At 43.4% G+C, this 25,167-nt stretch overlaps 1 protein-coding gene across 1 annotated transcript in view; it reads left to right on the top strand.

The window, feature by feature from the left end:
• The first annotated feature begins 745 nt into the window (after positions 1-745).
• Positions 746-25,167, top strand: part of BMP2K (BMP2 inducible kinase) — a 52,156-nt gene continuing 27,734 nt past the window's right edge. Inside the window, exons 1-7 of the mRNA XM_056855692.1 lie at positions 746-938; positions 16,973-17,091; positions 17,692-17,797; positions 19,026-19,168; positions 20,316-20,437; positions 21,204-21,285; positions 23,735-23,867. Coding sequence (XP_056711670.1) covers positions 746-938; positions 16,973-17,091; positions 17,692-17,797; positions 19,026-19,168; positions 20,316-20,437; positions 21,204-21,285; positions 23,735-23,867 — 898 coding nt within the window. The remainder of the gene's footprint in view (positions 939-16,972; positions 17,092-17,691; positions 17,798-19,025; positions 19,169-20,315; positions 20,438-21,203; positions 21,286-23,734; positions 23,868-25,167) is intronic.

Consider the following 25,167-nt stretch of genomic DNA (forward strand, 5'->3'; position numbering starts at 1 on the left):
TCACTGGGGGTGTAGAGGTACCCCTCCTCCCCCCCCTCCTCCCCCTCCCTCCCCCTCCCCCTCCCCTCCCTCCCCCTCCCCCCTCCCCTCCTCCCCCTCCCCCTCCCTCCCCTCCCCTCCCCCTCCCCTCCTCCCCCTCCCCTCCTCCCCCCCCTCCCCTCCCCTCCCCTCCCCCCCCTCCTCCCCCTCCCCTCCCCTCCCCCCCCTCCCCCCCTCCCCTCCCCCCCCCCTCCCCCGAGATAAGACGCAAGAGAAAGCGTTATCAAGAGCGAGCCAGCGCGCGTGCGCATAAGCCTCGGATTCGGACCGTGGGCGGCGGCGGCGGCGGCGGGAGGGGCGCGGAGTCCGTAGCGCCCCGCCTCGACGCGCACAGGGGGGGGTCGCGTCGCGCGCGAGCCCCCCTCCGAGCCTCGTTCTCAGGCAGGGAAAGGGGGGCGTGGCCTTCCTCGCGCTCGCCTCCCCTCAGGAGCGTCGGGCGTGCGCGTGAGGGAAGGCGAAGGGGGCGGCCGCGGCTCCCCCCCCCACCCCACACTCGAGCCTCGCTTAGCCCGGAATGTGAGGCGCGGAGGCCGCTCGGGCGGCAACGGCGGCCTGTCAAGCGCGCGCTTCCCACCGTCGGCGTCGTCGCGGCCGGGCGCTGCCTGAGGCGAGAAGGGGCGGGTCCTTGGGCGGCGGCTGGCTGGCGGGCGGCAGGGCTCGCAGCCTCGGCGGCTTCTCCTCCCTGCTGCCTCCCTCGACCCCCGCCATGAAGAAGTTTTCTCGCATGCCCAAGTCGGACGGGACCGGAGGGAGCGGCGGCGGCGGAGGAGGAGGCAGCGGCGGCGGCCCGTCGGCGGCGTCCGCGGGGTCGGCGTCCGCGGGCGGCCCGGCGGTGGGCAGCAGCCGGGTCTTCTCCGTGGGACGCTACCAGGTCACGGTGGAGGAGGTGCTGGCGGAAGGTGAGGCCGCTGCAGGGCCAGGGAGGGCTAGGCCCCGCCCCAGCTCCCCTGGAGGAGGAGCCCCCCCCACAAACGGGGGCTCGGGGCCTTTGGAGCCCCCTGAACTGACCCTCCCGGGGACCACCCTCGGCGCCCCCCTGCCCACACCCCTGCAGGCTTGTCAGCCGCCAGTGCTCAGCCTCTTCCAATGCAAGGCCCGACCTGAACTGCGATTTGCAGGCGTGCAACATATTTAGCGAGCGGCCCACGGTGCAGAGGGGTGGGAGGTAGCTGGTTGGATGCCCTTGCAGACATTGAGTAGTTCTGGCAAGCAGTGACCTGGGTTAGCCCAGGCTAGCCTGATATGGTCAGATCTCAGTATAGAATCATAGAAGGGGGACCACCGGGGCCATCTAGTCCAACCCCCTGCACAATGCAGGAAACTCACAACTCCCACCCCACCCCAGTGACCCCTAGTCCATGCCTAGAAGATGGCCAAGATGCCCTCCCTCTCATGGTCTGCCTAAGGTCATAGAATCAGCATTGCTGACATGACTACATTGCTACCTTGGGAGGGGAGATCTCCAGGGTTGCTGCACAGAGGTAGGCAATGGCAAACCACCCCTGAGCGTCTCTTGCCTTGATAGTTCTGGGTAGCCCAGGTGAGCCTGATCTTGTCAGATCTCAGGGTTGGCCCTGGTTAGTACTTGGGAGGGGAGATCTCCAAAGAAGTCACATGGAACACATGAAGCTGCCTTATACCGAATCAGACCCTTGGTCCATCAAAGTCAGTATTGTCTACTCAGACCAGCAGCGGCTCTCCAGGGTCTCAGGCAAGGGTCTTTCACATCAACTCCCTGCCTAGTCTCTTTAACTGGATATGCCGGGGATTGAACCTGGGACCTTCTGCATGCCAAGCAGATGCTCTACCACTGAGCCACGGCCCCTCCCCTAAGTCTAGGGTTGCTACGCAGAGGCAGGCAATGGCAAACCACCTCTGAGCATCTCTTGCCTTGAAAAAACTATGGGGTTGCCATAAGTCAGCTGTTACTTGATGACAATTTAAAAAAAAAGTTTGTGCAAGTGTTTAGCTTGCATTACGGATGCCTTGACTTTCCCAGTGGAAGAAAGGGGGGTTATAAAGGTAGTGAATTTTTCATGGTACTCAGTATTCATAGCACTTCCAACATTCTTACAATGGCTCTGTAAGACAGGCCAGTATTTTTTCCTTGAATGGGAGGGCATGTCTTGAAACTGTGATACTTTTACAATGATATATCTTTATTTTCTTTCTTTTGTTTCTAGGGTAGCTGAATGGAATTCAGCAGTAAGGTTTCTGTACACTTAATAAGTAAATGAGGGAATTTTGGAAGGTGCAGCTTATCAAACAAAAAGCTACAGATTCTGACACTATTCTTTTTACATAGATGTTAAAGATAGAGGTGGCTTATCAATAAGACCATCCATCCCATTAAAGAAAAATGGTTGCATTGTATAATGCTGTTGCCATGATCCACTGTAAGAGTGATTTGTTTGTGGAAGTCTAAGGAAGGTAAACTTCCCAGTTGTCATGGGTCACTGGACCTATACTACTGCTACCTTTTGGCAAATGAGTCAAGATTCAAGTAGTGAAGTGTTCATATGCTCTTTTTTGTAAACATAACACTTAGCAAGTGCTGCTGTCATGTTTTCCTCCCTTCTGGGTATAAGGTGTTTCCCAACTTGAGCTTTTCTGATTTTAGCATAATTCAGTATTTGGGTAGGATAGGAAACCTCACCATTGCTCATCTATAAACCATACACTGGATTGGAAGATGTCTCCTGACTTGCCCATTTGTTAGGGAGTACATAAAGTGGAGTCTAGACCTGGTGGTGTAGGCATTTCATGTATATAAGTCCAAAGGGTGGCTGGATTCTGATGAAGTGAGTGCTGATTCAAGATCATGTGCTGGAACAAACAATGTCAGTGTGTATGGTGCTACTGGACTCCAGATTAGTTTTACTGCTTGTATAGGCAGGCTTCTGTAGTAGTGGGAGTTACTAATGAAAATTTTCAGGTTTTAAGAGGTGCTCATCTTTTGGATGGTCATCTTGCCTTGTGCAGGACACCTCAAGGGCAGTTTTGATTGATTCCATCTGGATGGCTTCAGTAGTGTCTGAACAGCAGTACCCACTGCAGAGTTAAGTATGTATTGAACTGATTGATGATCATACTTCAGTACAAATTTAAAGCATACTTATTGAAAACCAAGTCCTGTTGAACTCAGTAGGTTTTCCAATAAGCATGTTTAAAATCAGGCAGGGGGAGAGTCCTGGGGCAGATGAAAAGAGATCCACAACCAGGATTTTTCTTCTTTTTTGGAGTTTCTGTTGTCTCCTTGGAAAACCCAGTTGCACAGAGGTGAATGTGCATGTGTATATGTAAGACACACCCAGTTTGCTTGCTTTATTGGACACAGTCACTAGAGTTTAGGGGGTATTATTTGGGGTGCGTCAAAGCTTATTGTGAGGGTACAGTCAGCGTATAGCTGTGTCAGCACTTTGCAGCGCAAAGCTCTGCGATTCTTGAAGTTCTTGGCACCAACACTGGGGTCTGATCCAAAGCCCAGTCAGTGTATGTCACCTTACAAGGCAGACAAAGTCTGGGTGTGTGCAAGAGAGACTTGGGGTGTTTTGAAGCTTATTTTGGGTTGTGGAGCTTTTTCAGTATGTATTTGTGAGTGGGGTGAAGAGTTAGGAATCGAGGATCAAATTCAATCACATGGAGAAGAGAGTCCGAGTGCCTCGCTATCTTTATCTAGTTGTCTCTGTCTGGCTGTGGGACTGAAATTTGCAGTTGCAGTTTCCTTGTATTATTAATATTGGTTTAATAGGTGGCTTGCAATGTAGTGTTATTGTATTAGTCTGTTTCTATCTTTGCAGTTTAGCTAGTTTTCATTTGTGAACTGTTGCAGTTGTTCTGATGTAGGCAACTCACCCAGTTATGTATCATCAGCACTTAAATTTTTGTAAGTATAATTGAAAATGAGGAGCTTTAAGGTATCATCTGTTAACCTGTGAATATTAATAATGTTAGTCCTCTTCTGTGTTGGCAGAAATCTGCTTTAAGATTGGTAATGAGGGATAGTGCAGTCTTTTCAGTATGCTGGTTTAAGAAAATAAAATAGCTAAGTTGATTTTTAGCAGTTTCTTTTGTATAACTTTACAAATGTTTAACTGAACTTAAATGTAGCTAATTTAATTACATTGATACGGTATTGTGGAACGAAATGGCCAAATTTAAGCACAAAATTGAAGATTTTATTTGATACATTTCTGTGCCACCTTTCCACCCAAATAGGGTCTCTGAGCTGGTGTACATCAAACATTTAAACACTTCAACATTAAAAACATTTAAAATAAAGTATATATACAAGAATTCAATAAAACAATAATTCTTTAAAAACATATAAAGAATGCACTCCCCCAAAAGGAGCAGGTTGGTCGTAGCTTGGGGGTGCTCCTGGCCCTGGCCCTGCTGTTGGATAAACAGGTGGCCAGGGGTGCATTTGAGCAGCTTCGGCTGGTGAGACAGCTGCAGCCCTTCCTGGATGCTATCCATCTAGCTCAGATGGCGGGGCACGCGAAGCAGGACCTCCAACATCGACCAGTGTATGTGGGTAGGCTCATATGGGAGACGGCGGTTGTATGCTGGGCCCAAGTCATATAAGGCTTTTAAAGTTCAATGCCAGCACACTGATTTAGTCCCAGAAACAAAAGGAAAGCTAGTGTAGACAGAACAAGCCTGAAGTGATGTGGTGCCTATGACCCACTCCAGTCAACATTCTGGCCCTAGCATTCTGTACCAACTGTACAGTCTTCAAGGGTAGCCCCACACAGAGCCCATTGCTGAAGCTGGAGAAAGGCACCCCTGGCCATTGTTGCCACCTGTTTATACAGTAGGAGGTCTGGATCCAGGAGCACCCGCAAGCTACAAATTTTCTCCCTTTGGAGGACTGCAACCCCATCCAGAACAGGTGAAACCCCATCTCCTAAGTCAGACCTCCCCCCCCCCCGTAGCACCTCAGTTAATCATGTCCCATTGAAAACAGTGCGGGATAGAAGTCCTAAACTTTGGCTGGATTGTGCTAAAGGAGAACGTTACCTTGGGTTCAGTTTTCAGAAGTTCATTAAAGACATGTAGAGCAGTGGTTCTTAACCTTTTTTGGACCATGGCCCCCTTCCGACCTTGTTTCCCTCCTGTGGCCCCTCCTGTTCTACCGGTAGAAAGGTAGCTATTTAAATGTTTTGTTTGTAAATAGCCAAGAAACAAAGAAGCATAAACAGCCACACAAAATGCACACATGCAGTTTTGGGAAACTGAAATTTACAAAAAATACCCCACAAAAAGGGAATACAACACGCTAATAAACAACTATGTTCACATACAAGGGAGAACAAAGCCTCTACCACCGTTGCACAAGATTACAGCAATACAAAAATTCACAGTTGCAAATGATGCATAGAAGTGCAATGAAGAAAGTAATGTGTTAGGTTTTCAGTCCACTGAAGGTACAAATTGTATTCCAAAACAAAACCTGTGTTTAGATACAGAGTTAGCACGTGGTCACAGCTTCAACAAAACCTTTGCTTGTCACTCGTATCCAAGGAATCAGCCCTCTGTGGCCCCCTAGTCTCGTGCTGTGGCCCCCCATTTACGCAATTTTTACCTGTGGCCCCCTTGGAATATCCTGGGGCCCCCTGGGAGGTTGAGAACTACTGATGTAGAGCTGTACCAGAACTTTTGAATAATATGTATTCACTTTCATGAGATACATGAATGAGATACAAAGTAGTTCTGGACAGTTTTCTGTCACATGTGACTGACAGTCTTTGAATAGCCATTTCAAAGCAAACAGCATATGTCTAGAAATAGGCTGGCAGTTATGTGGGTCTTTTGCTCAACGGTGTACTATAACATCAATATGCCCATCTTATTCCTTTAAGCTCACCTTTCCAGAATTATTATTTATGATACATTGAGAAAGTGATTTTGTTGACTTCACACACTATGTTCACAATTTCCTTTGGTAGAGGAGTAAAATATTGAATTTATAATTGTTATTGAAAACATACAGTTTGGCAAATAAATGCTCAGGCATCCAGCAGAGGCAGTACTTTTATGGCCCCTTCCGAGAGAGCCCGGGCTGGGCCACGGACTAGGTTTCCTGAAGGGTCTACCTGGAGAAGAGAGAGAGGGGTAGTAGGCCAGTCAGTGCCTCAAACTCTATGCACTAAAGTGATCTCCCAGTAAAGTCTGCCACAGAAGCCTCTTTCTCATCCTTCATATCCAGGTTAACAACTGGGACTAAGGTGTCATGTCTCAGTGGCTGGATTTGATCTAGAGCAGGGGGTCTCCAACCTATTGAGCCTGCAGGCACATTTGGAATTCTGACATGGCATGGTGGGCGCAGCAACAAAATGGCTGCCACAAAATGGCTGCTGCAGGTGGCGGAGCCAGCCACAAAATAATTGCCACAGCTTAACTTCTGTAACGCAGTGTAGATCCTTGTGCTGTGGTGACAGCTGCTGTCAAAGCAAGATTTTTTAAAAATCTGCACAGTCAGTCAGAAGCCTTCCTTGCTGGGCAAAAGCCCTGCCTGGCCCCGCCCACTTCCAAAAACACTTGGCGGGTGCCATTTTGCCCATAGGCACAATGTTGGGGACCCCTGATCTAGAGGCCTTCAGATGCTGACTCTAATCTTGTATGGATAATAGTTCAAATGGAACAGATCTTTGTGATGGTTTACTTACTCTTGCAATTAGCCATTCGCCTGAAGCCGACTCATAATTCTGTCTTATACACTACTTATTCAGACCAGTGGTACATGGGAATGTGGGGCAGATCGCTGTAATTTTTGTGGACTTGCGGTGGCTTAGTTAACAGCAGTGGGGAGAAGTTACTTTCTTTAAAAAGTATCAGTAGAACCAAAAGACTTTGTGTGATAGATTTGCATACAAATATGGGATAGATTTGAAGAGAATGTGTTTATACATGTGGCAAATAAACCGACTGCTAAGTGTACTACATTCTGATATATACAAGATGATTCATGGGATTGCAACTTTACTCTGGCAATACTTGTGAAAGTTTGTGTTCAGGTCATAAGACTGAGTTTTGAGAGCTGAAAGGCTAGAGCAGGGGTCAGAAACAATTAAAGAACAAAGCTATATAAAAACTCAGAACAAGAGATCAGCAGAGAGCCAGTATAAGAGAGCTGATTTGAATAACTGAAAATATAGAACAGATTTACTGATAATTGATGTGTGGATTATTACTCTATACAGTTTTTGCAATCCAAACAGGGGTGGTGGCACATCCTTTAGTAGGAAGTGGCACACACAGAATCTCAGTAATAAATATACATGACAGGAACACCCTGCACGATTGTTTTATTGCACAGGCATACATTTGTGCAAGGTCCACACATTGATTACTAGCATTTCTCTTTCTGTAAAAGAACTCTGGGAAGCCCTTCAGTTCCATAAACATCTTTGCCTGCCATTCTGTTCATACATTGGTTATCTAGCATCCCACCTATTGCTCCGGTATACCTTAACTTTAACAGATTTTTTTTGCTTTTGTAAGGAGTCATATTTGGTTCTGTACTAAGCCACATTTGGCCATAGTCATAGGTGGCTGACCCCTGTCCTGCTTTTATCTTAGTACTCGTTTGATATTTCACTTACTGCTTATGTTGGAGATAAATGCAGGTTTGCAATTTTGAAGTTTCAGGCCAGATAAATAATACCTTTATGAAGAATGGATATACTTATGTTCCTGCTTTTTTCCCTAATGGAGACCCAAAGCAGCTAACGATACACAGATAGAATGAACCAAACAACGTGAGGGGAGGGCTTCTAGTGGTCAGGCAACTCTTCTGTCTCCACCAGTTGATCTGCACAGTCCTTGGTGCCGCCCCTCAGGGTAAGAGCTAAAGGCCAAGAGGCCTTCAACTTGTGCTTTTGGGCAACCCCAGGACTTCTATACCTGTGTGCAGAAAAAAGAACAAACCCGGAGATATTGTTAAGCTACTGCTAACTAGTGGATGAAGGAAGGATGTTCAGTAGACTGAAAAATAGGAACCAGAAGGAATGGCAGGTGAAAGAAAGTTAAACTTGTGAAAATGTACAAAAGAAATAGCAAACTGAGGTAAATGGGTACTGATGAGAGAGGGGAACAGGGAGCCAAAGTGAGCTTCAGTTAGTGCTTGAGTCTGCATTCTAACAATGCTAGTGTCACTTTCATATTTGCATAGAGGAAGATTGTCACATTTGTGGTTTTGAGTGCCCCTGCAGTATCGAAAGATTAATCTCATGTTATGAGGTGAAAAGTGGGGTAAAGATGTGTTAAATACATGAATTTTGAGCTAGTCAAGTTAATTCTTCAGATACAAGCTTCTAGTTTGCTGTTAGCATTTAGTAGACTTTTGAGGCGGGGTGTTCTTTGCCGCATCATTTGGAAAAATCAATCACAATTCTAAAACCTTTAGGACTCTGTTTTACTTGTTCATTGACTCAGCCCTCTGGGATAGGAGTGTAGATGTATGTTGGATGGTCTATAAACTATTCAAGTTGTTTTATTTAAAGCTGTTATACCCAAGTTGTTTTGAGTGGCTCAAGGAAGCTCATCACATAAATTCAGTGTTTTAAAAAATTATATAAAAATACAATAAAAGTAAAATTTCACAGAGTACTCAAACTCCCCCCAATCCCATTCTCAACAATAAATCCAAAACCAGTATTACGAAACAACAAAAACTCAGTTATCCTCAACTTTGAAAAAGAGAGATCTTGTAAGCCATTCTAAAGGAAGAGGCTTGCTACATGGTTTGTCAGGCTATTCCAGGGGGCTAGGACAACAAAGGAAAAGTCCCAGTTTCCTGAAACTGCCAGGTGAGCAAAGGGAGAAAGGGTAGAGCAGACCGTAGGGAAAGCTGGGAAGATCAGAGTTTGCACCTGATTCTCAGTGTGTATAACCATGCCATGGAACTTGAGCTTATAAGGCTTTAATAAAAACACGCAAGTTTGCAGAGACAATGCATTCCTGAGCCTGGGGCCGAATGGGCTTAGGAGGAGCCCAGACACCAACAGCGGCATCTGTGTCACTTGTGCCATGCAAACTGGCACTTGCACCAGCCCCCAGGACTGCTGTGGCAGCACAGCCCTTGGACACCGGCTTGGCCTCCTGATGGTGTTCTATCAGCGTTCCCGGGATGTTCTAGGGGCAGAGCTGCAGGTAGACAGACTCCTAACCCCTTGTAGGCTGGGAATGCCTCCTTACACTTCAACAGTGCTGCACCAGGTTTTTGCTGGCACAGCATCGCTTTTCTCTATGGGGCTTCCTCCCCCTTTTTAATTTTTTAGGTAAAAATGCCCCTTTTTTCCCCTGCAGCGACTGCAAAAACCTCCTTGGAGGTGCTGCGGCAACGTTGTCCCTGGCCACTGCAGGGCTCAGGAATGAACTGCTAGTTAATTTGCCAAATATTCTGGATAATCTTTTGAGGTAAGTGTCAGGTAATTTATCACGGATGTGACACATATAAATGTTGGAAAGGGTGGCTTTTGATTCAGGTTGTCTAGCGTGATGATAGAACTCTCAACATTGTGCGACATGAGAAATTGTCAGTAGAAGTTATTATTGGACTGGTTTGGAGTAAGAAGAGTTAGCCTATACGTGGTATGTGGTACCTTGAAGCTTTTTAGATTCCTATGGACTGTTCCCCCCATTTTGGTGGGTATTTTTATTTGCACTTCAGTGTTACAAAAAAATATTCTTACTGTGTAATGAGTGCGAGTGTATATTCTGTTATTATCTTGCCCTCTAAGTGAAACAAGATTAGGGTGCACCTTGGTCTCATGCCCCCCCTGCCATGGTGATTTGGAAGATCCTGTGTTCTGTAAAGGGAACAGGGAAGGGCTCACTTCTACTTTTAGCCCAGCTTGGATCTCTTGGGGCAAGTAACATCTGCAAAACAGTATTCTTGCATGTTTAAAGTGATCTGTTGGTAAGTGTGTTGGTTCAAAAAAAATGAACCAAGAAAACCAAAAACTTGACGTGAACCAGTGATTTACATTGGGGTATTTTTTTGTTTGATTTATATCTCAATTTGTTGGACCTTATGCAGTGCCACTGATGGATCTTTTCTGCCGCCCTTCAGTACCCACTAGTGCATACTAAAAAGGTGGTGGTGTGGGTGGGGGAATGTCAGGCTGTTATCACTGTTTATCACTGACTTATTTTCTAAGCAAATACATTTGGTTCCATGTGCGGGGATCCCCTCCGCTCAGAAGTTGGCCCGCCTCTTCGTGTCACATGTCTTTAGACTACATTCGTTTCCGCGCAAGATAATCTGCGACTGCGGAAGTAGTTTCGTTACTAAGTTTTGGAAAGCTTTTCTCAAATTGGTGGGGGTGGAGCAGGGGTTGTCTAGTGCATACCATCCCCAAACGGATGGTCAAACCGAACGTGTCAATGCTGTGCTTGAATGTTACTTGCGCTGTTATGTCAATTACCACCAAGATGACTGGGTGGAACTGTTGCCTTTTGCAGAATATGCCTACAATAATGCTGTACATCAGTCCACAGGTTTCAGCCCGTTTTATGCGGTGTATGGACAGGACTTCGGTCCTATCACCCCAATAGAAGGATTGGAGGGGGAGGGGGATGCCGACATTGCCTCTTGGGCACACACCCTCCGTACAACATGGCCCTGGCTGGTTAGCAACCTAGACCGAGCCAAGCGCAAATACAAGGCGCAGGCTGACAAGCATCGTTCCCCCGGTGGGGACCTGCAAGTGGGTAACTTGGTATACCTTTCCACCAAGAACCTGCGCTCCACCCGTCCGTGCCATAAGCTCAATGCTAAATACATTGGCCCATTTCCCATCATCCGCATCATAAATCCTGTCACGGTGGAACTGTCTCTCCCCAAAACTCTGAGGCGTGTGCACCCCGTTTTCCATATCAGCCTTCTAAAGCCCCATGTTGCTTCCCCGCAATGGCACCCGGAGCCGCCTCCTGAACAGCCCATAATGGTGGTGGGGGGGGGAAGAACATTTCGAAGTCTCCAAAATCCTGGATTCCCGCATACACCATGGGGCCTTGCAATACCTGGTCCGCTGGAAACACTTCCCCCCTGCCTATGACGAATGGGTTCGCGCACGGGATGTCTCCGCCCCCAAACTCATCAACGCCTTTCACAATACCTACCCAGACAGACCAGCCCCCTTGCCGGATGGGAGGGGGCCTTAAGGGGAGCAGGATGTCAGGCTGTTATCTCGGTTTAGATGTTTCCTTTCGTTTCTCTGCTGAACCGTCCAGACTTCAAGGACGGCTTCACATACCAAAGCCTGGGAACGCCACTCCTGGGAAATAATGCTCTGTTTATGCTTTGTAATCTCCCGCCGTTTCTCTGCCTTATATTTCCAAATAACGGGCAAGACAACTCATAGCTGTCATCTTGCCTTCAAAGCACTGTATTGCCTATTTGACCAGTAAAGCCATCTGCTTGGAATCTGATTGTCTCTGTGGTGATTTCTGGTTCGATGGGTCAAGAGCTTACAGGGAACCACAGTTATGTAAAACCAGTGGTGCAGTAAAGAGGAAGAAGTGGTTAAAGTCTCCTGTGCTACCTTTTGCATCAGCAGAGCCTGTACTGCCAGTGAAAGAGTTCTTGTGCAAAGAATGCACAGGATCTTACCTCCTTCATTTTAAATTAGTCTACCTTGTGGGTCATGCACAACTCAAGAACCAGTTATATTGCTTTGTGTCATTTGCTGTCTGCCATTCTTCCTGAAAATTGACTTCATGCTTCTGTTATTAGAACAATAACCTAAATTGTTATGGGTATTTGTATTCATAACAAGTCTAATTTGCTCCAATGTGTTGTCTACTCTCAAACCAGTTAGTTCCTTGTCCAGCTGCTTAGTGGAGCTAATTTGGTGGTATGTGTGATGAGTAGTACTTGAGAAAGAGCATAGAAGCGTACAGTTCAGTACTGGAAAAACTGCACAGGTTATCGTGGTGATATTGCATATTTACAGCTTTGGTAAGGTTTTTTACTTCATCTTGACAAAAAGAAAATCAGAAGAGATTGTAGGTGCCTGATTGTTCCATTAGATTTTTTTTTTAAAAAAGCAGTCCATTTGGACTAGTCCAATTGTCAGGAAGTGGTAAGTGAACTTTTAAGTTTCCTAGAACTCTTCATGAGGCGGCATGTGGATGGTGATAAAAAGATGCCTCAGGTCATGATGAAAGCCTGATGTCTGTTCTGTTGATGCACAGAAGAAAGGAGTTGAAGTACAGATTAAGGAATATATCCATTTTAAATGTTGAAAAGATAAACTAGTAAGAGCCTGTGGATCAGTTCATTAAGAATATGGAGTTCTCATATTTCAAATTTATGGTTTGGATCCAGACTAAATTGGCAATTTCTGCCCATTCTTCCTTCCTGCTGCAGTCCCCCACTTGGCATTCCTCTCCCTGACGATCAGCATATTGTGGATATCAGTGGGTTGTAGTAGGTTCATTCTGCCATTGAAAAATTAATCTGGATCTAACCCAATAGCCCAAGAAAATTCTCCACGTAGTTTGCATCCACTGACCTATGTCCACTTTCACCAAGAATTCTGTGAACTTCATTGTATTAATGGCCTGTAATGTACATTCATTGAGTTCTCTGAATTTTTTATTTTTATTTCTGAAACCAGTCTGGAACATTGTAGGAAGAGAAATCCTAGGAATTGCTGCAGTCTTCCTTCATCAGGAACAGAGATGGGGGAATATGTAAAGGATTTCCAGCATTTAGCCTCTGCATACGGTTACCAAAGTCTTTAATTATGGCTTTTTGAAACTTGGGATCACTTGATAGTACAGTGCAATATTAGTATAAATGTGTTAATCTTGAGTCAGTCTAAATCTTGCTTTTTTTTTTAATGGAGGGGTGAAATCCCATCATTTTCACAGTTGCATGATTTGGGTAAGGAGAAGATAGGAATTGCCCTTCCAGCTCCTGTGAGTTGAATAAAGCATGATGGGACAGCCATACATATGAAATGGGGCAGGGGTGTTTGACTCAAGAAGAATTCTGTCAGTAAGGTGAGCTGACCCTTCCCCTGTTCTGTATTGCTATACTGTATTTTGCTGGCTCCCCTGGCTGGGGAGAAAGGGAAACAAGAGTGCAACAAGGTAAGTTTCCCCCCCAATACCAGTGCATGTATTTTCATATGATACTCCCCTCCCCCAAATTTTATGTTAACGGGGCAGAAGACTGACTAAACACATGACTGCCCTTCATGTCTGGTTTTGGATCTCTTGGACGAGAATGGATGCACTAAAGATAAAAGATCTCCATTGGTAAAAGGCAAGTTGCAATGGCATGTGGTCCCAATTTAGATTGGAGTCATGTGCGAAGGAGAAAGGGGGTTGGCCCTTCAAACTTCCTCACTTAGTTTCACTAAATACCCCCATATGCTTCTGGTAGCACTTCAAAGGGAAAAGACTGGTTTTTATAATAACTCCTTTAAAGTGCTAATAAGTGTGCAGAGGGTACATGTTTAATCAGCAAAAGTAAGTGGAAGTTGAAGGGGTAAACTCCCTCTGCATGGCCCCAATTGGAATCAAGCCTACATGTCCTCTCAGTTTGCCTTGTACAGCTCAGTGGAGATATGTAATCTTCATTACCTCTGCTCCTCCCCAGTATCCGGGGCAGCTTAATATACTTGTGTTATACTTTGAGTAAAGCAAACTGGAGTCCGGTACAAACATTTTGTAATAGGAGTAATGTACGGGTAAACTCCTGGGAAGTGAAATTTATGGAGTGAGAAATGGTTGAATGCCAGTTCTTTAAGTAAACAGAGTTATCGTATCTGAGTTTTGCATGGTGGTGGAAGGTGCTATCAAATCACATCTGACTTACGGCAACCCCATGGGGCTTTCACAGCAAGGGACGTTCACAAGGCAAGAGACATTCAGAGGTGGTTTGCCATTGCCTGCCTCTGTGTAGCGACCCTGGACATCTTTGGTGGTCTCCCATCCAAGTGCTAATCAGGGTCAACCCTGCTTAGCTTTCAAGATCTGATGCGTTCAGGCTAGCCTCAGCCATTCAGGTCAGGGCAAGTGTTTTGCATAGATGTGGAATATTTTGTCTAGGCTCTATAGTAAGAAATACATGAAGGATATAACTACAGTTCACTGTGAACGTTTTGCTAAATAGTAGGTCCTGTGTGCTGTACAAGTGTTATTTCCTCAGTGGCTTTAAATATGAAGCAACTGAACAGTTTTTCTTAATGTAAAATTTAAGTTATATAAACCTACTTCCCTTTACAGCCATGAAACATACATGTTTTTCTTTGTTTACCAAAATTGTTCAGTTATTGTGATGGTGAGGTATGAATTAGGGTATGATGCCACCTAATGGTAAGAGTAACTTCCTGGATCTACAGCTGTTTTACTTCAGTTGCCTTCAAGCTGTGTCCTAGTGAAATTTTGCGTTTTCTTGGTAACTTATTGGGAATATCTCAGTAAGAGGAATAACTGGACAAGTTTCTTGATAAAGAACTTGCATGTTATTACTGATCTTCACTAGCAATATTACATGGATCTGTTAGGTGTATTTGAGTGTCCAATTACATTTTGCTCAGAGACTAGATGTGTGAACTGTGTGTGTGCCCTAGAATACTCCTCAGAATTATTTTCATTGCACGGGGTTCTTTGGTAGGAGATTTAATCTGAAAAGTGTTCCCTGAAGTTAAGGAGTATGAACCATTAATTTAGTTACATGCATACAAATTGCACGTAAGCATTTGTTCAAGATTTGGAGATGGGTGATAATTTCTAATACATTTTCCAGGTCAGCTTTCTTGTTAAAAATATGCTTTGGTTCATGGGAAACATGAGGGTTGCTGGTTAACCCCAAATGCCAATTAACCACGCTTTTAAGGGCACCATGGCTGAGATCCACTGCTTGCCCTTCCACAGTCTGACAGTGAATTCCTAAAGAGAGTTACTGCAGTCTAAGCCCATTGAAATGAATGGGCTTAGACTGGAGTAACTCTCCTTAGGAATGCACTGTGAGAGTAGGTAGAGGAGGAAGCAGCAGCAGGGCCCCAATGATGCTCTCTGCAGCAGTGGGAGGTGCCCATGGCCATGAACAGTGCAGCCTGTCCCCCTTCCCCTGATCAGCTGTGTGCCGAGTGGTGACTCCGTTCTCTGGCTGCTGCACAGTTGATCAGTGGCAGGGAGCAAGGGAAGAGCAGCAGCAGAGGGTGAGCAGGTTGTGCTCCTGGATGGGACTCAGAGCCTGCTCTGCCTGCTCTCTAGAGAGTAGGCAGCGGTGGCTGGCATACTGCCAATAATATAGCTTTCAGTGTATTTGTCTCTGCTAATGCTTCCTTCACACTATCTGACGAGGATAAACTTAACCTGGCCCCATAATTATGGTAGAGTAGCCATTCTTAACTTTTAAACCACTACTGCCTGGACATGTAAACTTTCCAGAACTTTTAAAGCCATGGTGGTAGGAAAACAGGGAACTTTGGGGGAAACTGAAATACATGCATGTCTTCTGTCACACCAACACTTTTTAACTGCTTTAGTAACATAAAATGATGCTCCATCCAATCTGAAGAAGAATCTTGAGGGTGTTGCACTTACTTTGCATTACAAGCTACTCAGATTCATGCTGTGAGTCCAGTTCAGTGTTATCAGCAGTAATTATGTAAATGCTGATTTCCTGATATCAGATAAAAAAGCTTGTTGAATAATTGTGTTATTGGGTCTCTCCAGGAAGAGTGACCCAAAGAGGGCCATTCCTTTGGTTCAGAGTAGGGGCTGTCCCTCTTTAGTGTTCTAAGTTAGGAGGTCCTTTCCATATAGTTGAGAGTGTACAACTATGACTGCACGGTTCCAGAGTGAGTTTTCTCTGCAGTTTTTATTATCTTTTTAATAGACAGCTGTCAATTGTAAAAGGATGACAACTCACTGTGTGAGAGCAAGGGTGGTTTTGGGTTGGTTCATCTGATCTTTGCTATTGTGAGCACTTGTCCCCGTGGTAATCCCATAAACAACATCCACAGACGAGTAGTCCAAAAGAGAGTTGATTTATTAGACAACCTACAGGTATACAGAGCTAACAGGTAAATTGGCATGAATGAGAACTACAGGCACGGCCTAAGGCCTATATGGAAGAGCATTGGTCATATCAGATAGTGGTGGCAGCCATGGCAACCACCCTCCCTACGAGAGCAGTTCCCACAAAGTTAGCGAAAGGAATTTGACAGTTAACAAGTTTGGCCTTGGGACTCACCTGGTGGAACCAAAACATACACAGTCTGGCTGCCTCAGCAGAGAGCAGGCCTGACAGCTATCCTGAATTGTATTTAAAATATTTTTGCCTTGCTGTTAAGTAGGAAAAGTACAACACATCACATCCTATGTTTCTGTGCCTGCTTTGGTGATTGTGGGTTGTGCTGCCATCAGTAGTGTTGGAAATGGGAGGAGAAATGGTGATGAGAGAAGGTGGGCAGGTTAACGGAAAATACCTCAGGTGCTTGGAATGTCCCTATTCCAGCCAACCTGTGCTTTTCTGAGCTGTCAAAGGTTCAGCATTTTACAGTATTCTTGTAGTTTTGCCTAATTTGTTTTGGTGGGTGGGTGGGGGGTTGAGGGATTAATTATCAAAGGTTTACAAACTCAGAGTATCTTCTAATTGGCCCTTATTTGTGGTCTTTGCAACAGCAGGCTTTGGCACAGTAATACCTTTCTGAGTACAGTTCCCTCTTCAGTGATAGGTTCATTGTGAAAGGAGGAGAAGGAAAGTAGAATAGTATTGTGTCTCTTTCTTCCCATTGTGACTTCTTGAGGGGTATGCACTTGTAACTTGTATTGTTAAAAATGTAAAAAACAATAAAGAACAATATTAATGAATGTAATATGCTTTAACATAGACTAGAAAAAGCTGTTTACATTTATTAGTAGGCGAGGTTATTAAATCCATCTTGTCTGTTCTTTGTAGGTGGGTTTTCCACTGTCCTGCTTGTGCGCACACATGGTGGAGTTCGGTGTGCATTGAAAAGAATGTATGTAAATAATGTGACTGACCTCAATATTTGCAAGAGAGAAGTAACAATAATGGTAAGTAACATTATTTTTAGACGTGAACACTTATAATAAGCATGCATTGGTTTGTGATCAAAGTCTTGGTGAGCTTGCGTCCCCTGAGGTTACTTTTAAAAGACTCACATTGGCTTGGGAGGCAGTTATGAGTGTTTACGTTTTGATACTGTTGGTGTCTCTGGAAAAGAAAAGCTAGTTCTGTGAGGCTCTAGGCTAGTTCAGCAATTCACGAATCCATCTGAATGGATTCTGTTACTGTTCAAATACTTGTCTTGAGAGTTGGGTGCTGTGAAAGGGCTCCCTTGAGGGTATGAAACAAACCTTGTGTAAAAATACTGTTGATCCTCAATGTTCTTACAGGCAGCCCCACAATGCAATTTTTGGGTAGTCATTTAAATAGAATGTTACGAAGATGATCTCAGAGTTTTACATCAGTTTTTTAAAGACTAAATATCCATTAAATCAAGATTATAAGAAACAAATGTTTAGATTCCTCTAGAAGTGCCATGCTAGTTCAGAGTAATCCTTATTCCCTGATTTTTTTTTTTTTTTTTTTGCAGTACTGTTGTTTGCAGACCTTGGGAATTTTTTTCTCTAAGTATGCATTTCCTTTTTCAGAAAGAGTTGTCTGGGCACAAGAACATTGTGGGATATTTGGAATGTGCTGTTAACTCTGTTAGTGATAACGTGTGGGAGGTGCTCATCCTAATGGAGTACTGTCGTGGTAAGTAAACTTCTGTTACTCTGAATGTAAAAAATGTAATGCTATTGCCAAAAACATGTTTGGTTGGATTCAAAGGTGTCCTTTCATTTGTGGAAGGATTCTTCCACTTGGCAGAAGTATTGTTTTATATCTTGTGCTAAAACTTTGTTTTGGAAATCTGGCTTCTAAGAGAGACGTTATTGAAGCTGGGCTTGGAATCCTGGTGTGGAGAGCAGTGAACCAACAACAGTTTGTGACTGAGTCAACATATGGCTTTCTGTAGAAGAACTGAATTTCATGGGGCATGTGAAGAAGGGAGGAAATGCATCAGCCTAAAGATTCCTTAGGCTTGTCCCGTAACAATAAACCATGGCTTAAAGCCTGTTTTAGTGTTGACTGGATAAACTTTCATCATTAGGGCACCTTTATCTTTAAGTTGCAGGAATTCCAACATATGTAGCGTGGATAGTCTAGGCTAGCCTGATCTCACCAGGTCTCAAGCTATGCAGGGTCAGCCCTGGTCATTATTTGGATTGGGAGACCACCAAGGAATACCAGGGTCTTGATGTGGAGGCAGGCAATGGCAAACCAACTCAGAATGTCTCTTGCCTTGAAAACCTCAAGGGGTCACCATAAGTCAGCTATAGCTTGACAGCAAAAAAAAAAAAAACATGTCATGCCACTGTGGGCATGTTACAGATCGTTTAGAATGTAAAAGCATGTATTTCATCTGTAATGTAGCAAGCTTCAGTTTTTTGAAGGCTCCCTTTTAATCCTAATGCGTATTTTTTGATGCATTCAAAGTTTATAAATGGCATTCCTCGGGGCTAAATAATGCTTGCCAAATGAACTTCTTTCCTGGGTGGGGTGTGTATAATTAGAGAGATTTTTATGATCCCTAGGCAGTACTTGAGAATCAAAGTGCACTCCAGTGGAAAACTGCTTAAAATTTCAGCCTAAGTACTAAACTTTGAAGATACTATCCAGCTAGAGACCAGCATTAATAAGTTTTCATCTTAGTGAGTTAAGCATGCATATGACATTTACTGATTCCCAGATTCTTGGATAACTGATAAGAGTAAAAACTATCATGTGTAGGTACCGTGAAGAGCCTCCCCCTGCCCAAGTAGTGTTTCCAGTTGGTCGGAGTTGTTAATTTTTTGCATTTGACTAGTTAATTTTGAGAAAATTGTTTCACTTATTCTATAAAAATTTTTTTACATTGTTGTAACTGACTTTCTTTTTGTAGCGGGGCAGGTAGTGAATCAGATGAACCAGAGATTGCAGACAGGCTTTACTGAGGCAGAAGTTCTAAGGATATTTTGTGATGCCTGTGAAGCAGTTGCCAGGTTGCATCAATGCAAAACTCCCATTGTTCACCGAGATTTAAAGGTGAGAACCTGGAGTTACAAGTCAAATTTTTGCTTCTCTTGGCTAGAGGTGACTGAACTGCAATAAGAGCCTCTTAAGTAATGCGGTGTTAAGCATGATGATGCTAACTTTCAATCAGGTACAGATACCAATGTCCTCCTTTTAAACCCGTTAATTAGCTTGTGGCAATAATATGGGGCATGACTTTGTGAGTCTGTGCAAACCTATATAGAAAAGGCTGGCTCCTTAATCTTTGGCAGTATTATCAACATAGCTTCAGTTCCTTGATGGTCATCAGCCATTACCACCCCTAAACACTAGTTAAGAACATTCACTTCCTCTCCTGATTCAGATGATGTAGAATAATTACACTTACACAGGTTTGCATCTGTAAATTGATCATGACATCAAACAGTGCACAACATGTCAGTATACCACACGAGACAAATCATGTGGCATAAAGTACCGTATTTTTCGCTCCATAACACACACTTTTTTCCTCCTCAAAAATGAGGGGAAATGTCTGTGTGTGTTATGGAGCGAATGTGCGCACAGAGCCAGCTGGGCGTGCTGGAACGACGCGAGCCGGCTCTGTGCACCCCGTTCCAGCGCGCCCAGCTAGCGGGGCGCACAGAGCCGGCTGGGCACGCTGGAACAGCGAGCCTGCTTTCCCCACCCGCCTCCCAGCTGGGAGGTGGGCGGGGCGCACAGAGCTGGCTCGCGTCATTCCAGCGCGCCCAGCCAGCTCTGTGCGCCCCGGGCGCACAGAGCCAGCTGGGCGCACTGGAACAACGCGAACCGGCTTTCCCCGCCCACCTCCCAGCTGGGAGGCGGGCGTGGCGCACAGAGCTGGCTTGCGTCGTTCCAGCGCGAGCTGGCTTTCCCCGCCCCGACGGCCAGCTGGGGGGGGCGTGTTATGGTGAGGTGCGTGCTGTGGAGCGAAAAATACGGTATATTTGCATGTGACAACTGCAAAGAAACCTATTTTTTGTAGAATGGTTATTAATAACTTATGCTTTTGATGAACAGCATTGCTGCTGAAAGTGTGCATAGTTAGATAAATGCCACTGGTAAAAGTAATTATTATTGAAGGTTAAGAAAGTAGCAAGAGACTCTTCCTGAAAATTAGGACAAATTGTATTTCTAAATTGTGTTCTTTCTTCCTAAGGTTGAGAACCTTTTGTTAAATGACAGTGGAAATTATGTCCTTTGTGACTTCGGCAGCTCTACTAATAAATTCCTTAATCCTCAGAAAGATGGAGTCAATGTAGTTGAAGAAGAAATTAAGAAGTAAGTTACATTTTGTGTGGAAAAACTGCATTAAGTAGAAGTAGGGTATTGCAATGTTTGCCCAAGTGGCATAAGAATGCAAGGGTTTCTTTTTGCAAGTAGGAAGCATCAGTGGTTTTCTGATTGCCTGACACCCCCATGTATGTATTCTGTATGGTAGCCTCCTTTGTGTTCTCTTGTTACATGGGCCCTGTCCAAGAACAGAGTAATACTGCTTTACCCTTATGCTGTCCGAACAGTATGCTAACCATAAACAAGTTAATTAAAGAAAATTAGAACTTGTAAATATACCTATTAACTTAATTGATCTCGGACTGTATCAACAGAAGTATAGTGTCCAGATCACGCAAAGTGATGGTATCGCTTTACTCTGCTCTGGTTAGACCTCACCTAGAGTATTGTGTTCAGTTTAAGGCACCACAGTTTAAGAAGGATGTAGACATGCTGGAACTTGTCCAGAGGAGGGCAACAAAGATGGTGAGGGGTCTGGAGACCAAGTCCTGTGAGGAAAGGTTGAAGGAGCAGAGAGATATTTGAAAATGTGGTACCAAAAGTGTAAAGGATTGAAAACTTCATTTTTTTAACAAAAAGGTTTTGAAGTTCTTTTTTTAACATTTAAAGGGTCAGCCCTTCAGAATAAGACCAAAGTATGATATGCCTTAATAGGACTTCTCATTGCATGATATGCAAGTTAGACTTACTACTTTGACTCATACTAGTGTAGTACAACTTGCTAACATTGTCTTTCAATTTAATTTGTTCACAGGTATACTACATTATCATACAGAGCTCCTGAAATGATCAACCTTTATGGAGGGAAGCCAATTACTACCAAGGCAGATATCTGGGTAAGGAAAACTATAATTTTAACTGAAGTAAAATTAGGTGAGGCTAAGGAATTAAAGTATTTGAGGGATGGGGTTGGAGAAAGGATACTAAAGTCCACATGTGCAGATTTTCTTGTAGGTTTCCATTCTGTTTCTGAAGTGAATGAATAAATGACTTTTAAAACTGATTCACAGTGGGTAGCCGTGTTAGTCTGTCTGCAGTAGTAGAAAAGGGCAAGAGTCCAGTAGCACCTTAAAGACTAACAAGAATATTTTCTGGTAGGGTATAAGCTTTCGTGAGCCGCAGCTCACTTCTTCAGATACTTCAGGTATCTGAAGAAGTGAGCTGTGGCTCACGAAAGCTCATACCCTACCAGAAAATATTCTTGTTAGTCTTTAAGGTGCTACTGGACTCTTGCCCTTTTCTTTTAAAACTGAGATTACCTTTATTAATACATGCTCAGTATGTGTTTAAAGAAATGCAATGATGGTTATTCATAAAGACTTCATTTCCTGCAAATAAAATTGCTGGTATATATGAATGCCTATAGGCAATGTTTGTTTAGGTCTTTATTGAAAAATATAGGTAAACTTAGCTACTTACAAACAAAATACCAGACTACGCTTGTTAGGATTCTTTTGCCATATTTTTCAGACACCAAATGGGGAAAAAAAATCTACAGCTGTTGTGCTTTGACCCTTCATTTTCCTCCACCCTATTTCTCCTGCACACCCTTGTTTCAATATTACTCTTAGTGCTACCAGTGCACACTTTCTTCCTAGTTTTCACAAAGAGGTTTTACTGGTGCATTCAGGGTCTTTCCAATTTTGGAAGACAGAAGCTGCTGCATTTACTGCTGCTAGCTTTCACCCCTGTAGTGGCATTATCTGAAGAATTAAGTACCCTAAGGTCAAGAGACAGCATACAAAAGGGCCAAAATGAATACTATGAATGACCTTATGAAAATGTATCTAATATATTTATTAAATTAAAAATCAACACCACCATTTTAAACTCAGTCATAAAGACTGATATACTGACATATATTTTTATGTAATATTTTTATGCAGTCTGTATTTTATGTATGTAGACCACTGACGAAGGCCCCATGGCCGAAACACGTATGGTCGCATTTTTTGTCGAAATGCTTGGTTGTTATTTTGTGTCTATTTGTGTTATATGTTCATATGTACAGTAGAAATATAGAGGCTATATTAGGGCCTTAGATAGTTGTTGATTTTTATTGTAATAAATAGATACATTTTCATAAGATCATTCATACTTAGTATTCATTTTTGGTCCTTTTGTATGCTGTCTCTTGACCTTGGGATCCTTAATTCTTCAGTTTTTAGCGTTAAGTCCCCCCCCCTTTTTGTTGTGGCATTACCTGAGCCAGCTAGTGCCTACCACTGCATTTTTCCTTTTAAGAGATGATGGATATGTTTTGCTGTGTCTTTGACTTTTGAAGACATGCCTGTGTAGGGAGGTGAATAATTGGGCATGGTGTGTCTAGATCATGACTGCTTCATGCCTACTTGGACATATTGGTCTCTGGCAAGCGTCTTCACAGTTTGGCATGGATCAAGATGGGTCACCTGCTATCCTAGTGTGGTAGGCTGTCCCTGATGCCATGATGATAATGCACTTCTCAATATTGGTGGATAACCCTTTGATGTTTTAAAAAATCTGGCTCACAGTTTAAAGTTTAGCTTTGCTTCCCAAACCCTCTTTTCATGGGAAATTGTGTCGTGTTCTCTTTTTACTAGTTTCACTGACTCTCGCCATTTCTCTGTGTGAATACTTTACTATAACAAGGATTAGTAATTCTGTAGTGCAAACAGTTAAGCAAATTGCACTCTGTACAAAGTTTGAAGTATGTTGAGAATTAGCAAGGAAAAAGATCCATATTGAAAAGCTTTTTGCAATGTGAGTTGACAGAATTTCTATTAATAATTTTGTAAAACTGGCCACTTGAATGTAAGGCTTCATATATCTGACTCTCTGGCTAATGAAAGCTAGGCTATAATATATTAGTCTTTAAGGTAACACAAGACTGTTCACTGTTTTGGCTGCAGCAAACTAGCAGTATAATCCCATGCAGAGTTATTTCAGTCTAAGACCACTGAAATAACTGATCTTAGACTAGAGTAACTGTGCACAGGCTTGAATTAACACAGCTCTCCCCCTGAAATGTAGGCAAACAGATTACCAATGTTTGAGGTATAGTAATAGTAGTGTTATATTATTTGTATACACGTGGTAATTGGAGTTAGGTGGGGAAAAAGAAGCCACAGCAGTTTTGCTATTGCTTTGAAACAGCTTTCCTTAATCGGTTGAGTGCCTGCGGTAGTATTTTAAGAGTAATGTAGCTAAATTTCAGACTGTCATACTTTACGCTTAGGAAGCTGAGGTCAATTGAATGCATAGTTTTGTTGGTACGTCTTCTGCTAACTGTGTTTCACTTCATAGGCCCTGGGCTGCTTGCTCTATAAGCTTTGTTTCTTCGTACTTCCCTTCGGTGAGAGTCAGGTTGCCATTTGTGACGGAAGCTTTACCATTCCAGACAATTCCCGTTACTCTCATAGTATACATTGTTTAATAAGTAAGTACCTGGAGCAATTTTCAAATTAAATTTTCAGTGGAAGTTTTGTTGCGTGGAATTTAACGATAGATCTACATACCTTTGCTATGTAGTACCTTTGGTTTTGGCAACACCATAGCATTATTAGAATGAATACAACATTTAGAAATCAATATATTGGTGAAAGGAGAATTTTTGGCTTATATCCATTGAACTTCCATGGATAGAAGGGATTTCTGTCTGTGGAACGCAGTTTTCTCTTCTTCCCCACTCCTGTTGCTAATGGAGGGAACAGAAATGAAAGGAGCTTCAGAGGTCTGTATCCAGAGAAGGGAGTCGCTTGTTTAACCCTTTCTCTGCTGCATTTGTACCGAAATGCAAAAGACAATTTACAAAAATATTTGCTGTAGAGAAGCTGTACATCAAAATATAGTCACAACTTGCTTTGAAAAGTTGTCTTGTTCCACATGCTTATCAACTCTTCGACTCTGAAAAGTAGGACAGTTTTTTTATATATTTTTTTTAATTTAACAAAGATTGGGTCCCTAGTCAGGATTTCATTTTACTAGCCAAGTCCTACATTATCTTGTTGTGCTTATAGCCACATTCCTCTCATTTTATTTGGACAAACAAGAATGTTAAATATAGATAAAGTCATCATTTCAGAAGATTTCATTAGATGGGTTTTGCTAGCAACATAAAAAGCAAGTGCTTTTGTGAGGCAAGTAGGTGTCCTTTCTAGTCTCTCACATCTTTACCAACTACTCTTTAGTGGTGTGGCAAGTTTGTTTGAATTTCTAGCCTGCTTCATCATTAAAAATCAGGGTGGTAGCAGTCCAAAATCAATATACAGCCTAATCCAAATCATATCAAAAACACATGCTAACAGCTTTGAAAGCTTAGTGAAAACATAGGAAACTTTATATGCTTTTCAAAAGTGCTGAAAGACTTGAACTTTGGACATTCTTGGAAGAAGAGGCTGTCTTCCTTGTAATGTAGCAATTGAAAATGCCACTACGTGCCATTGTAGCATGGGCTAGCCAAGAGCCATGTTGAAGAGACTGATGCAACATAGATTGGGTCTCTAACAGCGCCATTCTAAGCAGAAGTTAATGATCTTAGATGGGAGTAACTCTGCTTAGGATAGCACTGCAAAGTATTTGGGACACAATCAGTTTTATGGCTTCACAAGTTAAAACCTCTGTCTCAAACTGTGCCTGGAAGGCGTTGGCGAGTCAGTCTAGGTGCTGGAGCCCTCATATATGCTTTCAGTTACCTGCCTCCATAAAATAGTAGTTGGCTGATTTCTGATACCATATAA

Source organism: Euleptes europaea, chromosome 9 (genome assembly GCF_029931775.1).
Source record: "Euleptes europaea isolate rEulEur1 chromosome 9, rEulEur1.hap1, whole genome shotgun sequence".
NCBI classification, from domain to species: Eukaryota; Metazoa; Chordata; class Lepidosauria; order Squamata; family Sphaerodactylidae; genus Euleptes; species Euleptes europaea.